This window comes from Protobothrops mucrosquamatus, unplaced genomic scaffold (genome assembly GCF_001527695.2).
Source record: "Protobothrops mucrosquamatus isolate PMUCROS unplaced genomic scaffold, P.Mucros_1.0 scaffold1667, whole genome shotgun sequence".
NCBI classification, from domain to species: Eukaryota; Metazoa; Chordata; class Lepidosauria; order Squamata; family Viperidae; genus Protobothrops; species Protobothrops mucrosquamatus.
The window spans coordinates 221,015-235,335 of NW_015387824.1; the positions used below are offsets into that span (position 1 = coordinate 221,015).

General features: G+C 38.5%; 1 protein-coding gene across 1 annotated transcript in view; it reads right to left on the minus strand.

The window, feature by feature from the left end:
- KLHL8 (kelch like family member 8) overlaps window positions 1-9,582 on the minus strand; it is a 10,291-nt gene extending 709 nt beyond the window's left edge. The window contains exons 1-8 of the mRNA XM_015822751.1: window positions 9,283-9,582; window positions 7,118-7,666; window positions 5,872-6,058; window positions 5,578-5,721; window positions 3,824-3,935; window positions 3,240-3,408; window positions 2,508-2,667; window positions 1,201-1,402 (exon numbers count right to left, since the gene is read on the minus strand). Coding sequence (XP_015678237.1) covers window positions 1,201-1,402; window positions 2,508-2,667; window positions 3,240-3,408; window positions 3,824-3,935; window positions 5,578-5,721; window positions 5,872-6,058; window positions 7,118-7,666; window positions 9,283-9,483 — 1,724 coding nt within the window. The 5' untranslated portion in view covers window positions 9,484-9,582. The remainder of the gene's footprint in view (window positions 1-1,200; window positions 1,403-2,507; window positions 2,668-3,239; window positions 3,409-3,823; window positions 3,936-5,577; window positions 5,722-5,871; window positions 6,059-7,117; window positions 7,667-9,282) is intronic.
- Between the last annotated feature and the right edge of the window lie 4,739 nt (window positions 9,583-14,321).

A 14,321-nucleotide genomic window follows, 5' to 3' on the forward strand; every position in this document is an offset into this window, starting at 1 on the left:
GGGGGGGGGGGAGAAATGCAAGTCAAGTTGGTTTGCTTTTTCCTAATCTTAATGTGAAAAAAGTTAGGTTGCAGGTTAGATACATCTCAGTCTCATGTTACCAATTCAATTTCAAAATACTTTAATTTTTGTGTCTATTTAAATACTTAAGTTGAAACTAAACACATGAAGAAAAGTTTGCTGAACAGTAAAGGTCCTTTTAAACAGAGATTGGGATCACACAAACTCTCGTAAGCCACTTCAGCAAAATGTGAAACATTGTGAAACCGTGGTTCATACATTATAGCTTAGCTCAGGGGTAGGCAACCTTGGCTTTTTTATGACTCGTGGACTTCAACTCCCAGAATTCCTGAGCCACTGGCTCAGGAATTCTGGGAGTTGAAATCCACGAGTCATAAAAGAACCAAGGTTGCCTACCCCTGGCTTAGCTTATTGAAATATACTTAACAGAGATGCATCCAACAAACTACAATTAAATAAGTCATGATTCATGACAACATATGACTTCAGTCACTGGATGGGCTCCACACCCGCACTCATAAACTATGGTTTGAATCACAAGGGCTGAATTAACATAGCAAACTAAACCAAAATAAGAACCAAAAATCACATTGTGACATGACACAACGGATGAACTAAATGTTTTTAAAAAATCAACCACTGAAAACAGACAGATTCAAATACAGACAAAAGCACCAAATTTGAAACCTTTGTTCATTTTCCCCTAATTTATAAACTCTTGAAAGCAAATTTACTAACAGTAAACTGTGCAGCTTTTAAGCTACAAACAATGCTGTAGAAAAGGCATAATGCCAATCCACACCTTAATGTTGCCTCTCTACAAGACAAGTGTTTGCTTAAAAATCAATATCCCAAGCTACTCCACACTCAAGAACACTGATTCTAACCACATAATGTACAGATTTATGAGTCAAAAAAACCTGCTTGATAAGTAGTGCAAAAACATGAAAATTATATATTAAAACTATACCAAAGTCTTCCTACTTTTAATCAGCCAATTAAGCAACGAACAAGCCAAAAGGCTGTGAAAAATCATCCAACGAGACCTTGGATGTAAGAGTACTGAGTGCCTTCCTTACAAATTGTTAAAGTGGCTGCATTGTTTGCAATATATGTGGTTCTGTATGTGCTTAAGCTTTACTTTCAAACGCTTTGAGTACGCAGATGGCTTCAAATTACCTATTTGCTACTGGATCAAAGGTTTCCACTGTATTCAGATAAGCATTCCCATTATGTCCTCCAACAGCAAAAATTTTGCCCATTAATGTTGCTATGCCAACTCCACCCCTAGGAGTTGTTAGTTCTGCTACATATTCCCACTTATTCGTGCGAGGGTCAAATCTCTCAACCGAGCTAAGTGGAGAGTTGTCGTCAAAACCACCTGCACAAAAACATATAGACAGGGATATGATTCTTTGTAGTTAATAGTTTTATAGACCAACAATGTAGGACGCATACCATATATTCTGTTATTCAAACATCATACAAACGCAACATACTTGCTAAGAGAATTCTTCACACAAGCAATGACAGGTTTATTGCAAAAGATGGACTGCCCATCCCAACTATTTCCACTCCAAAAGAAGCTATTACTTTAGCCTAATATTTACAAACTAACATTACCAGATATGTTACATGCATGTGGGAGAAATCCTTGTAAGACAGAGAGGTGACTAGCAATTAACCAGCTTCTGACCAGCAAACACTAAACCAGGAGTCCTCAATCTTGGCAACTTTAAGATTTGTGGATTTCAACTCCCAGAATTCTGAGAATTAAAGTCCACAAGTCTTAAAGTTGCCAAGGTTGGAGACCCCTGCACTAAACTCTCTAAAGGAGAAGTAATCTGCTGGAGATTCTTCTCCTCACTCCCTTGAGCATTCAGAAATTGGGTTTGAAAACCAAAACATACTCTTGTAGTCTAACTGGTCAAACTAAGTCCTCAGAGTAACTCAACATGCCAGGTCTAACTACTTGTCCAGCCCCCACACCTGCTCCTTCATCAGAAGGGCAGCCTTTATGCTCAGCAGTCAGAATTCACAGACACTCATACTTAGAATAAAAGAGTTGAAAGGGACCTTGGAGGTCTTCTAGTCCAACCCCTTGCTCAAGCAGGAGACCCTATACCACTTCAGGCAAGTGGTTCTCCAATTTCTTCTTAAAAACCTCCAGTGATGGAACACCACTTCTGAAGGCAAGCTGTTCCACTGGTTAACTGTTCTAATTGTCAGGAAATTTCTCCTCATTTCTAGATTGGTTCTCTTCTTGATTAGTTTCCAGCTACTGCTTCTTGTTCTGCCTTCAGATGCTTTGGCGATTAGGTTGACCCCCTCTTCTTTGTGGTAGCCCTGTACATATTGGCTGTAATGGTTTACTTACAGAAGACTGATGTCTTCTCTTCACCACAATCTGCTTTTACAATTGAAGTTCAAGCAAAGCTATCAGAATATAGGGGATCAAAAGGGAGAAAGGGCTGAACATTACTCACCTACCACATATAAACAGCCATGAAGTTCACTAACCCCATTGCCAGCTCTCCGCTGACCCATTTCCTTCACTTCTATCCATTTATCAAGGTAAGGATCATATTTCTCCACACTAGAGAGAGAAGCCACACCATCATTCCCACCAACAGCATATACATTATTCTAAAATGAGAAATAGAATAAGATTCTATAAATTCTTATATACCATGCATGTAACACATTAAACACATACTTTATCTTAAATCACATTTTCTAATTTACCTTTGTCAGCCTAAGTTTAATTATCTCAAATTAACTTGAATTGTAAAAATGAAACAAGAGTCACTGTAATCCAACTGAATAAACTGAAAATGCAAAATTCTGAAAAATATTGAACTGTCTCAGATGTTTAAACCATCATATTGCTCTATTCCTCTCGTCTGTTCCATTCCATGCCTTATTTACTATTGGAAACTAGGCCCTTAACTGAATATAGTTATAGTTCAGGGGTAGGCAACCTTGGCTCTTTTATGACTCGTGGACTTCAACTCCCAGAATTCCTGAGCTAGCCATGCTGAGGAGAAAGGGAAAGGCTTCCATGCCAAGCCATGCTGGCTCAGGAATTCTGGGAGTTGAAGTCCACGAGTCATAAAAGAGCCAAGGTTGCCTACCCCTGTTATAGTTGAAGTACTCCATGTTATCCTATTGTTTCTGCTCCAGCAGGCAATGTTTGCTGTTCACTTCAACTTGCTTACCAGAATTGCTACAGAGCCAACCCCTCCCCGAGGGGTGTTCATAGATGCAACTCCGCTCCACTGGTCGGACTCCATGTCGTATCTTTCCACCTCGCTGAAGCAAGTGTTATCGTCCAAGCCTCCAATGGCATAAATGGGGCCTCCAAGGGAGGCAAGAGCAATTCCTCTCCTAACAAAAAGCATACAGTCGCTTATCCAGTTGTATTTTAAAATAAAGCAACACGTGTTCTAAAGCACATGTAGTTTTATCTTTAATTCACTTGGGTAACAAAAGTCAACATGTAATGTAAATGTAATAAAGCCCCAATTTTATTTATTACAAATAGTTTACCAAAAAGAAAAAGAAAATATGTAAGTCGTCAAAAGGAACCGCTAGACTACTGCAAACCCATCTCTTGACTTTACCCATCATTCAAAAAGATGTATCTTAACTGCCTCATGGAAAACCATCAGGGAGAATGCTAGGTATACCTCCGGTGCCGAGGCAAAAATTTCCATACTGTGAAGGCTATTACAGGAAAGGACTACAAGCCCGTATCCTTTTGATTTCTCTCAGTGAGTATACATAAGCGGAGTCTACCTACCTTTTGGTATTCATTGATGCTTTCATCATCCATTTATTTGTGAGAGGATCAAACACTTCCATGCTGCCTAGGTGTTCGTTTCCATCATGCCCACCCACAGCATAAACTTTACCTGAAATGTTCAGACAATATATTTCTTAAGAAGAAGAGTAGCCAATCATCTTATTTTATTGTTATTTATTGTTAACATTACAGGAGTTGAAATTGGTACAATCTGCCCCAACGTAGTTAAGAAATGTTTTGACAAATTAACTGAAATATATTTTTCCCCCCAGAAGGAACTCTTTCTTCCTGTGTGACTTGCTGAATTAAATGGCTACAAACGTAAAAATTAGCAAATTTTACTTTTCTATTCAAGCATTTAATCTATAGGATATCATTACGATTCTTGGAACAAGCTAGCATCTGAGAAAGGATTGGCTGGGAGGACATCACATCACTCTGTCCAGAACTTTGACTTTACTGATGATCATTTCTCAGCAGATGAAGACTTCTTTGTTCAGGCATACATTTGACCTAAGATTTTTTTTTAATTCTGACATTTTGTATTTGTTGTTTTTCAGTAGTATCGTGTTACAACTGAAACCTCTTTAGCAATTTCCAGTATCTTTGTGAGTTCTCTTGGGTATTTTCTTTTAATGAAAAAGCATTATTAAGCAAAAAATTGTTTAATAGCCCATTACTGGCAAGCAGATATTTAGAGATGGGAAAAGAGATACCCAAAACACAAGGAAGGAAAACCTGAGCTCTGCCAAGAAGAGAATATGAAAATACAAGGCTAGGATTTAGCAGAACCCATACTTGGTCCAGGCGAAATTGCTGCTCAGTATAAATGAATAGTAAATAAACAAGTATTGATTCTTTTGTTTGATTGGATTCTTTTAGCTAAATTTTAGGACGTGTGGAGGTCCTAGTGTATTTATGCAGAAATATTAAAAATTCAAAAGGATTCACAAACTTTTAAGCACTGCTGTAGACATACATACATGTAAAAGCTCCCACCCTCTGGAATGAGCTGGAGCTCCCACCCTCTGGAATGAGCTGCCCCCAGAGATCAGGGTGATCCCTGATCTCCCTTCCTTCCGCCGCGCCCTCAAGACATGGCTATTCCAACAAGCGGGACTGGCCTAGGGTAATTTTTAAGAGGGGTTTTTAGAGGGGTTTTTAATTATATTTTAAATTAGACAAGTTAAATATTTCATTTTAATTAATTTTAAATTTTGTGATGTTATTGGTGTTTTTAATTGATTGTCAGCCGCCCTGAGTCCGCAAGGAGAAGGGCGGGATATAAATTCGAACAATAAATAAATAATAAATAAATAAAACACAAATATATAATTTTGTGTTCGAGAGAGGGAGGTTGGTACATACGGATATAGCGTAAATTTTATTAATGGAGAAGTATGTTATATTTATTAGTAATTCACTGTTGCTCTGGTGCTGTTTTTGGATTGTGGTTTATGGCAGATATATAAAGATGTAACTGTGATGCACAAACCAATGTGTCTCATAAACAATTAAGGAGAATTTCCTACAATAAGTTGAAAAAGTGGGGAATTTGTTCACTACACATATTAGTCCTATTTTTCCCCCCTAACTACTTTTTTTGCTTTGCTTTTGTGATAATCATCTTAAATTCAGAGTTTTCTTCTTCCTCGGAAAATATAGTGATTATAGGGTTGACAGAATGGCTGAATCATAAAGCTACAATGAAATGCAGAATTATCTGACAATAGAATTTTCTTTTTACGAACCTCCCACAGAGATTACTCCTACATGCCTCCTTCTACTGTTCATTTCAGGACCAAAAAACCAGCTATTTTTATTTATTGAGTAGCATTCAATACTGCGAAATGGGTCGCCTGATCCACCACGTCCCCCAACACAGAAAAGGACACCTAATAGGAAAAACGAAATGGAGAGCACCTTATTTGATAAGATTTAAACTAATAAATAAAATTCAGTGGGTATCAAATAAAGCACACTGAACTCATTAACGTGATTTTACAGAATTTATACCACTGGTGCATCAGGAAAAAATAAGATACCTGCTGTGTGTTTCCTTGGCGTTGTCCGAATAGAATATTCAAAATCTGGTACCGTATGACTGCTTAAATGAAGATGGTAGTTTCTTGCTTCATCTAACAAATCTCTGCATTTTAAGTTCTGCTTGACTATTTTTTCTTTTGCCACAACTCCCATAAGGAAACAAACAGGTAATAGAGGCAGGCGTACCTAGGGGAACAAACATAAATGATGAATGGAACAGCATCAAGACCTAAATTAACATCTTCCCATATCACTTTGACAAATGAGAGAATGCCGTGCTACAGAGCATTTTCATTCTTACTGCTGCATTATATCCAAGGCTGTGAGAATTTTGCCTACTCTTACCAGATAACCGACTTAATGTCAGCAATGAATTTGAAGAATAAACATGTATTTATCAACAAGCCTGGTTGGTTAAACTAGTTTTTAATTTTATTTAACCAGTGCAAAGGTGCAATATGCATGTTTCATTAGGACAAAATTGCAATGCAAGTTCAGATTGGAAAGAATAACACCAAGCACTCTGAACCACTAGAGATGCTACCCAAACCAATTCTTAATGGCCTGTTCATTGAAGACGTCCTGAAAGAGCTGAAGATCTTCTCAGCTAAATAGTCAAAGGCCTGCAGATAGAAATCCTACTACGGTATCTTAAAATCATGTGGCAAAGATTATCTCCATTAATGAGCTTACCAAGTACTGTCATTTATTCAAGATAAACTACAGACATTGTCTCATCTTAGTAGCACTAAATGGAGAGGGAATATCCTTGAGGACAAATGACAATGAATTTACTTCCAATTCCCCTATTAGGCATTCTTTGGTCATCCTACCTCGTTGCTGCAAGTTCTCATTTACATAATTATATAGTGCAGGACTGTCAATATTGAACAAAAAGCTATAACAACAGTGGCTGCTAATTTTCAACCTGGAGACCTAGGTTGATCTAATCAGTAACTGGGCGAAGAGCACCAGGACATATAGTGTAAGCTAGATTAATGGAATCTATTTCCATACTGTCTCCAAGTCTAAATGGACACAAGAAGTTGAATCTAACAAAACCAAAGGGTACCTGTTTGGCAGAAGTTAGAGAACCACCTGTGCCATTTATACGTATATAACTAACGCTGCATAAAGAAAAATACGACTGTTTGAAAGTACCATCACAAATGAAAAAATACAATCAGAGAAACAATGTAGGTAAATTGTATTAAGACTTTTATCCTACTCTCATCTGGTTCTTACCTGAGCAACTATTTCATCTAACCATAAAGCATGGTGCTGGGGATTGGCCAAAAGCCATTTAATGGCAGCACAATAAACTTGCTTTTCATTTTCAATGCTCAGGTCACTTGAAGACAACAGTTTATGAAGGTGCTGAGGTGATACACTCACAAAGTCTTCACATTCCACCACTTCAACAAAATGTTCACAGGCATAGTGGTCAGCCATGTCCATCAAGTCGACACGGTTGTGACTCTCTGCAAAGGCCCTCACTGCCAGGCAATTTGAAGGATGAAAATGCAGCTTCATGTACTCACAGCAAGCTTTGGCCACTATCTCCACTTGGAGAATGCAGGCAGCGTATAAGAGAGGCTGGACATTGTCAACTGTCAGCATTAGTCGGGATGAATACACAAACTTGATCAAGTCTTCAATGGCATCGCCGTCAAAATCTTTGATTTCAATCAATGATTGTTTAGCTTCTGCCATTTCAGAGAGAAACATGGCTCTGAAGTAAGGTATAACGCAAGCCAGGACAAGCTTGTGACAGGTAATCAACTTTGAACCCACCTGTAAGGAAAACACGTAAGGATATTAATAGTAGCTCACTTTGGCCTACAGCAGGGGTAGGCAACCTTGGCTCTTTTATGACTCGTGGACTTCAACTCCCAGAATTCCTGAGCCAGCATGGCTCAGCTTGGAAACCTCTCCCTTTCCCCTCAGCATGGCTGGCTCAGGAATTCTGGGAGTTGAAGTCCACGAGTCATAAAAGAGCCAAGGTTGCCTATCCCTGGCCTACAGCAAAAAGAGAACCACTGCTAAATAAATTACTGGTCTTGAACACTGAAGAGGGTTTTTAAACATACATTGTACTGATATTGTTCTGACCACACAAGAACGGATCCTAGGTTGAAAACATGTTTTCAAGCCCAGAACATTCCAGTAACACCAGGGTAGCTGCTCAAACCCCAAATTTCAAAAGTGAATTTACAAAAACAAAGCAAGATGACAAAATAAGTATTGGAGTTGGAATTCAGGTGCCTGCCATCATTTAGTTAAGCTACTTTGGCTCATTATTTAAAGGGACTCACAAAGTCCACAAATTAAATAGAATGTCTGATAATACGCTTTATTAGTATTTCAGCAAATGGAAAGTTCTTGCAAATATTTTCATTTTGCTTCTACCGTTAGAAAGTGTTACTTATCTGATGCCAGTTTTTCCGGTTTGCCCTTTTTTCTTCCTACCTGAAGATGGTTGAAGTATTAATTTCTATTTTACAATTAACGATTAGCAAATTTATTCAGTTTCTGAATCAGCTGCCCTTTTCATTAAATAATAATAATAATAATAATAATAATAATAATAATAATAATAATAATAATAATAATAATAATAATAATAATAATAATAATAAAAATAAAAGTTGGAAGGGACCTTGGAGGTCATTTAGTCCAACCCCCTGCTCAGGCAGGAAACCCTATACCATTTCGGACAAATGGCTGTCCAGTCTCTTCTTAAAAACTTCCAGTGTTGGAGCATTCACCGCTTCTGGAGGCAGGTTGTTCCACTGGTTAATTGTTCTGTCAGGAGGTTTCTCCTTAGTTCTAGGTTTCTTCTCTTCTTGATTAGCTAACTCAGATAGCTAACTGAGCCAAAACTGTTTATTCAGCTACAAACTCTTCATAACTATTTCTACAACACACTGTATCTCATTGTAGCTAGTTTCAAGTAAGACCCACACTCTCTTAACATGGGGGAAGAGTGCATGTTTATGAAGGAATCTCTTATTTGTGCAAAAATTCTCAGTGCACTTTAGGTTTTTATCCTACAAGTTCATTCAATGGTACATTTCATGCCAGTTAAATGGACTCATCTAGGTACTGTATTTTTAAGAGTTGTACATCTTTAAATTAGACGGTGACTTTTTTTTCATTTATGTTCAGATCCCTCATTAACACAGCACCATTGCAGGATTCCAACAAGCACCAACTGTTCTATTATATCTACAAGATTTCTAGCAACTTTTATGTATAAAAAAGTGATGTAACCGCTTGAAATTCATTCCCAGTCAGTCAGTAGAAAAATATAAGCGATGAAAAGCAAATACATCTTCTAGTACTTGACAAATTACATGGGAAATTCCATACAGAAATTCAAAAGTTATATAGAAGATATGAATCGCTACCTTCAGCGTCACATCACAAAGCTCCCCAGCTTCATAGAAATGGAGAAGAGAGCTGTGAAAATCCTTCCAAGCTTCGTTGGCTTCAAATATAAATGTGTCTTCTTCCCCGTCACTGTTCAAAGGTGACCTTTCATGCTTTTGATGTCTTTTTCCCGTCACCACATGTTTTCCTTGCTCTGGGACCATTGAGTCAGAAGCCATTAGCCGTTTATCTCTTTCCAAGTGTACTTTTAGTCCCCATGAAAAGACACAGCACACATCCTACGGTATTATGCACACCAGCTAACATCCATTTGAGTATCGCCAATATCTTCCAATTTAAAAACAAAACATAAAACAGATTAGGCATTTCTCTCAACTGTATACCTGAAACATATATTTCCACAAATACTTTGCAAGCTACTATTCTGCTGTTTGAACCGATCAATGCAAATAAGTGGAAAACCAAAAAAAGGGCTTTGTAATATAGTCTTTGAATGGAACTGGAATTAGGGTATTTTGAAAAGAGACTGAATCAAAGAAGCTGTGAGGAAGGATAAATCGTGCACTGTCTTCAACATTTAGCGGAAGCTTATGATAATATTTTCTTTATATACTGACAAAGGACACATGAGGTTCTGCAAGTCTACCCAGAGTAGCATGAAGAGAAAACAAACCATTGAAAACCAGGGACCTTTCTACTTAACAAGAAGTAGATCCTGTCACACTGACATTGTTTTTGGCATTTTACTGAACTGAGAATTAAAACTGCGGGACGTTCCTTTTTCTGGATGCATCTAGTTTTCTGTACTGACACATGAACACAGTTTAGTCAAAATCCAGCAAAACTGAAGAACTATGAATTAAAATTATTATTATTATTATTATTATTATTATTATTATTATTATTATTATTATTATTATTATTATTATTATTATTATTGAACTATGGTGCTGGAGAAGACTCCTGCAAGTCCCTTGGACTGCAAGGTGTTCAAACCGGTCAGTCCTAGAGGAGATCAACCCTGACTGCTCTTTAGAAGGCCAGATCCTGAAGTTGAAACTCAAGTACTTTGGCCACCTAATGAGAAGGAAGGACTCACTGGAGAAGAGCTTAATGCTGGGAAAGATTGAGGGCATAGAAGAAGGGGATGACAGAGAATGAGGTGGCTGGATGGAGTCACTGAAGCAGTAGGCGTGAGCTTAAATGGACTCCAGAAGATGGTAGAGGACAGGAAGGCCTGGAGGAACGTTGTCCATGGAGTCGCAATGGGTCGGACACAACTTCGCAATTAACAACAACATTACTGAGAAGAAATCAGATATGTTCTACTACAAATGTGTAAGTTTACTCTTACTATTTATTCTGACTACTCCTTCAAGCAAAAAAAATTCTATTACTGAACCCATATGTTAATGAAACCGAAATGGGTGTTTTCTTCAAGGAAAGAGGTAAAATCTGAGCATGAATATAATTCAGTTTCTAATATGGGACCATTTTAGCTCAACGACTAGATGAAGTCATCAATAATTGGAACTATAGTGTATGCTTCTAAATCAGTGCTTTCTGAACTGTAGCCTACAACCAACTCCAAGCAAGTAATATTATTCCAAAATATGAACAAGAATCGAGGGCTAGGGTCCCCACAGTAGATCTTGCGCTACTCAAGATAAGAAAAAAACCATCTCCCAAATTAAGTGCACAACCTGCTTATGAAGGAGTCACAGGTAACCTGACACAATTTCAGAATATGGTTCTCTTGCCCATGAACAACTCTCCAACGGATCATGTCTCTCTTTACTTTGTCCTGCACCCTTGCTAATATATGAGATATCTGTTCTCACTAGAGGTACAAGTGACCAAGCTCAAATGAACCTACTTTGGACACATTATGTGAAGACTTAACTCTGGTGAAGGCTTTAATGCTGGGGAAAGTAATAGGAAGAGAAAAAGACAACCAGAAGTAAAGTGGACCGACTTAATTTTAATGGCAATGAGTTCACCATTAGAAAACATGAAAGAAAGGTTAGGGACAGATCATCACAGAAAACATCTATGTATATAGTTGCTAACTATCAACAACAACTTGATGGCACATAATCAATCAATCATGAAAGAGTGGGCAGCATCTTTTGCTCATGTATTTGTTTTAAAATGATGGGGAACATTTAAAACTATCTGTTTACAATTTAACAAATAATCAGTACAATTAAAATTAGCATTTAATTTTCCCTAGGCATTAAAAAAAATGTGACTTGAACTTTTTGCAATGAAGCCCTCAAGGAAACCATATGAAAATTAGCAAGGCCCTCAGTCCTATGAAAATGGAGCATCTTAACTGTATCTTAAGACCCATTAAGCAATGATAAGCACCTAATTCGTATGTCAAATCAATGTTATAGCTCCTTGTAACACTTCTCACTGTGTAACACAAAGTAAGCAAAGCAGTTATCAGTTGTTGCAAAGTTAAAAAAAAACATGAACAGTGTTCACCCACAGAAATAACTCAAATAATAGAAATGGCACGCAACGTATCCAAGAGCCTAAAGAATTCAAATGCCTGAAGCTGCTCCACAATACACCAGAAAATGTCAAATCTACTTCTAACAATGTTAAACTGTTCCATTCTTGTTGCAACAGAATACAATCAATGGTCTCTTCTCCTTCTCTTCATTGCTAAATTTGGAAATGATTTTCCATAGTCACAAGCTTCATTTCTCAAAATTACTTCAGAGGAAAACGATCTATATTTAAAATGACAACCTCCAAAGAAAGGTAAAAAACAAAATTAGAGAAATAAAAATCTTATGCAGCTTGTTAAATACTAAATTAAGATCTCATTTATAAAAAATAATTGCATATCACTTATATTACCAATTATTCTCGCAAATACCGAAAGACACACATATCCTGTCCATTCTTGCAGCAAGGGAAAAAAACCAGGTGGAAATAGGGTAAGGGAAAAGAAAGATATTGGTTTATAATTTACAGAATAAGTTAAAATTCACTGGGAAAAATTTATTTCTAAACAAAGGCTTCAAAGATACTCATGCAGATAATCAGCAGAGATGTTTATATTTTTTGCCCCTTTCTTTTTTGCAAGTCTCTAATCTTACCAATTATTATTATTATTATTATTATTATTATTAAAATTTATATACCGCCCTATCTCCCTTACGGGACTCAGGGCGGTGAACAGACAATAATAAAAATCACAGTAAATATTACATAAAGGTAAATGAAGGTGAAGATACCTCCCATACAAACCTCTTGCTTTAAAAGTACTGAATACAAACATTAATGTCTGGAATGACTATCTACAATACTTTAGAATTTATTCTATGATCAAACTCATAAACTGCTGGTACTGCATGAAGCTGTAACTGAACAGGTGATAACTGCACAATTTAGTTCCATTTTATAGTGCATTTTAAAAAGGATATGTCAGTGATGGCGAACCTTTTAGAGACCGAGTGCCCAAATTGTAACCCAAAACCCACTTATGTATCGCCGGGTGCCGGGTGGGTATGGCCCACTCGGCGGGCTCAGCTACAGTGGGCTTGGCAGACTGGATGGGCGTGGCCACTGGATGGGTGTGGCTGCAGTAGTCATCGCAGACTGGGTGGGCATGGCCGGGGTGGGCATGGCCACCTTGATGTTGCTTATGGGGAGGAACACCTGTGGGAGCCGGGCAGGGTTGGGGGAGATCCATGGGGTTTCTGGTGGGTGGGATGGTGGGCTTCCCAATGGTGGCTCCAGGCTGGCTGGCCTTGGGTCAGTGATGGCGAACTTTTAGAGACCACATGTGCTGGGGCGATGGCGCGTGCCCACAGAGAGGGCTCCGCGTGCCGCCTCTGGCACGCGTGCCATAGGTTCGCCACCACTGGGATATGTTGATATTTTAATTTTTAAAACATTGTTTTAAAATAATAATGCTACCTATTAAGTATGACTTGAAATGATTGTCTTCAGTTTCCAATATTTTAATAAAGCAAGAGAGAAATAGCTTCTTCTTTCTTTCTTCAAAAGACATCTTTGGCACAGTCAACAAATGAAATTAGAACAGGGGAAACAAAGAAGGTCTCACTAGGAAAGTCCTATCCCCAAACTTTCAATATTATTGTGGGATATCCCCAATCCAAAGCTGTGCCCACCACTACCTAAACAGGACCTGCATGCAGTGGGGACAGGGTTACTGCTGGCCATACTGACGTTTGGCTTCCAAAACCCATACTGCACCCAGTTCCTCTGGGATTGCCTTGTGTGGGCACTGATCCTGGGGGCAAAGAGGTCACTGGTGGCTATACCCACACTGGTTTTAAGCAGATGTGTGTACCCGTTACTTGCTGCCTCCTTCCCCATTTACAACATCCCTTTTTCCTACCATGGTCTGCAGCACTTGCAAGGCAGGAAGTCGTTCCTCTCACCTACTCCTAAATTTGCAAGGACAGACTTCCCTCCAGGCTTCTCACCTACAGAGCTGCAAAAAGGAAGGTTCCAGAGCCGGTACTATTTCCAGATTTAGCCCAATGATGGACCCGTCCTACCCATCATTGGCGAATCAATGGCTCTTTTTCTGGCTGCTGGTTTCTCCAAAGAATGGCCAGTGGGTTCCATACCTTCTGCTAAAAGGATTTCCAGGGTGTTGAGGTAACAGAGGCAGAATACAGTGGTCTCTTCATCTCAGCCCAAAGGGAAGAGTTGGGGAGGGAGAAAATAGGAAGGAGAGTTGGAGTGAGTTCTCACATGACTGAAAAATGTCACCGGATGCTGCAACGGTCATAAACACAGGCCAGTCACATGCCCAAATGTTGATCACATGACCATGGGGATGCAGTGATTGTTAAGTCTAAGGTCCAATCATAGGTCCCTTTTGTCAGCAATACTGTCATTTTGAACAGTTGCTCAACAAATGGATGTAACCCCAAAACTATCTGTACAACTACAGATAACCCTCGACTTATAACCATTTGTTTAGTGACCATCTGAAGTTACAACAGCAATGACCACTTCACACTTACAACTGTTGCAGCATCCCCATAATCCCATGATCAACTGG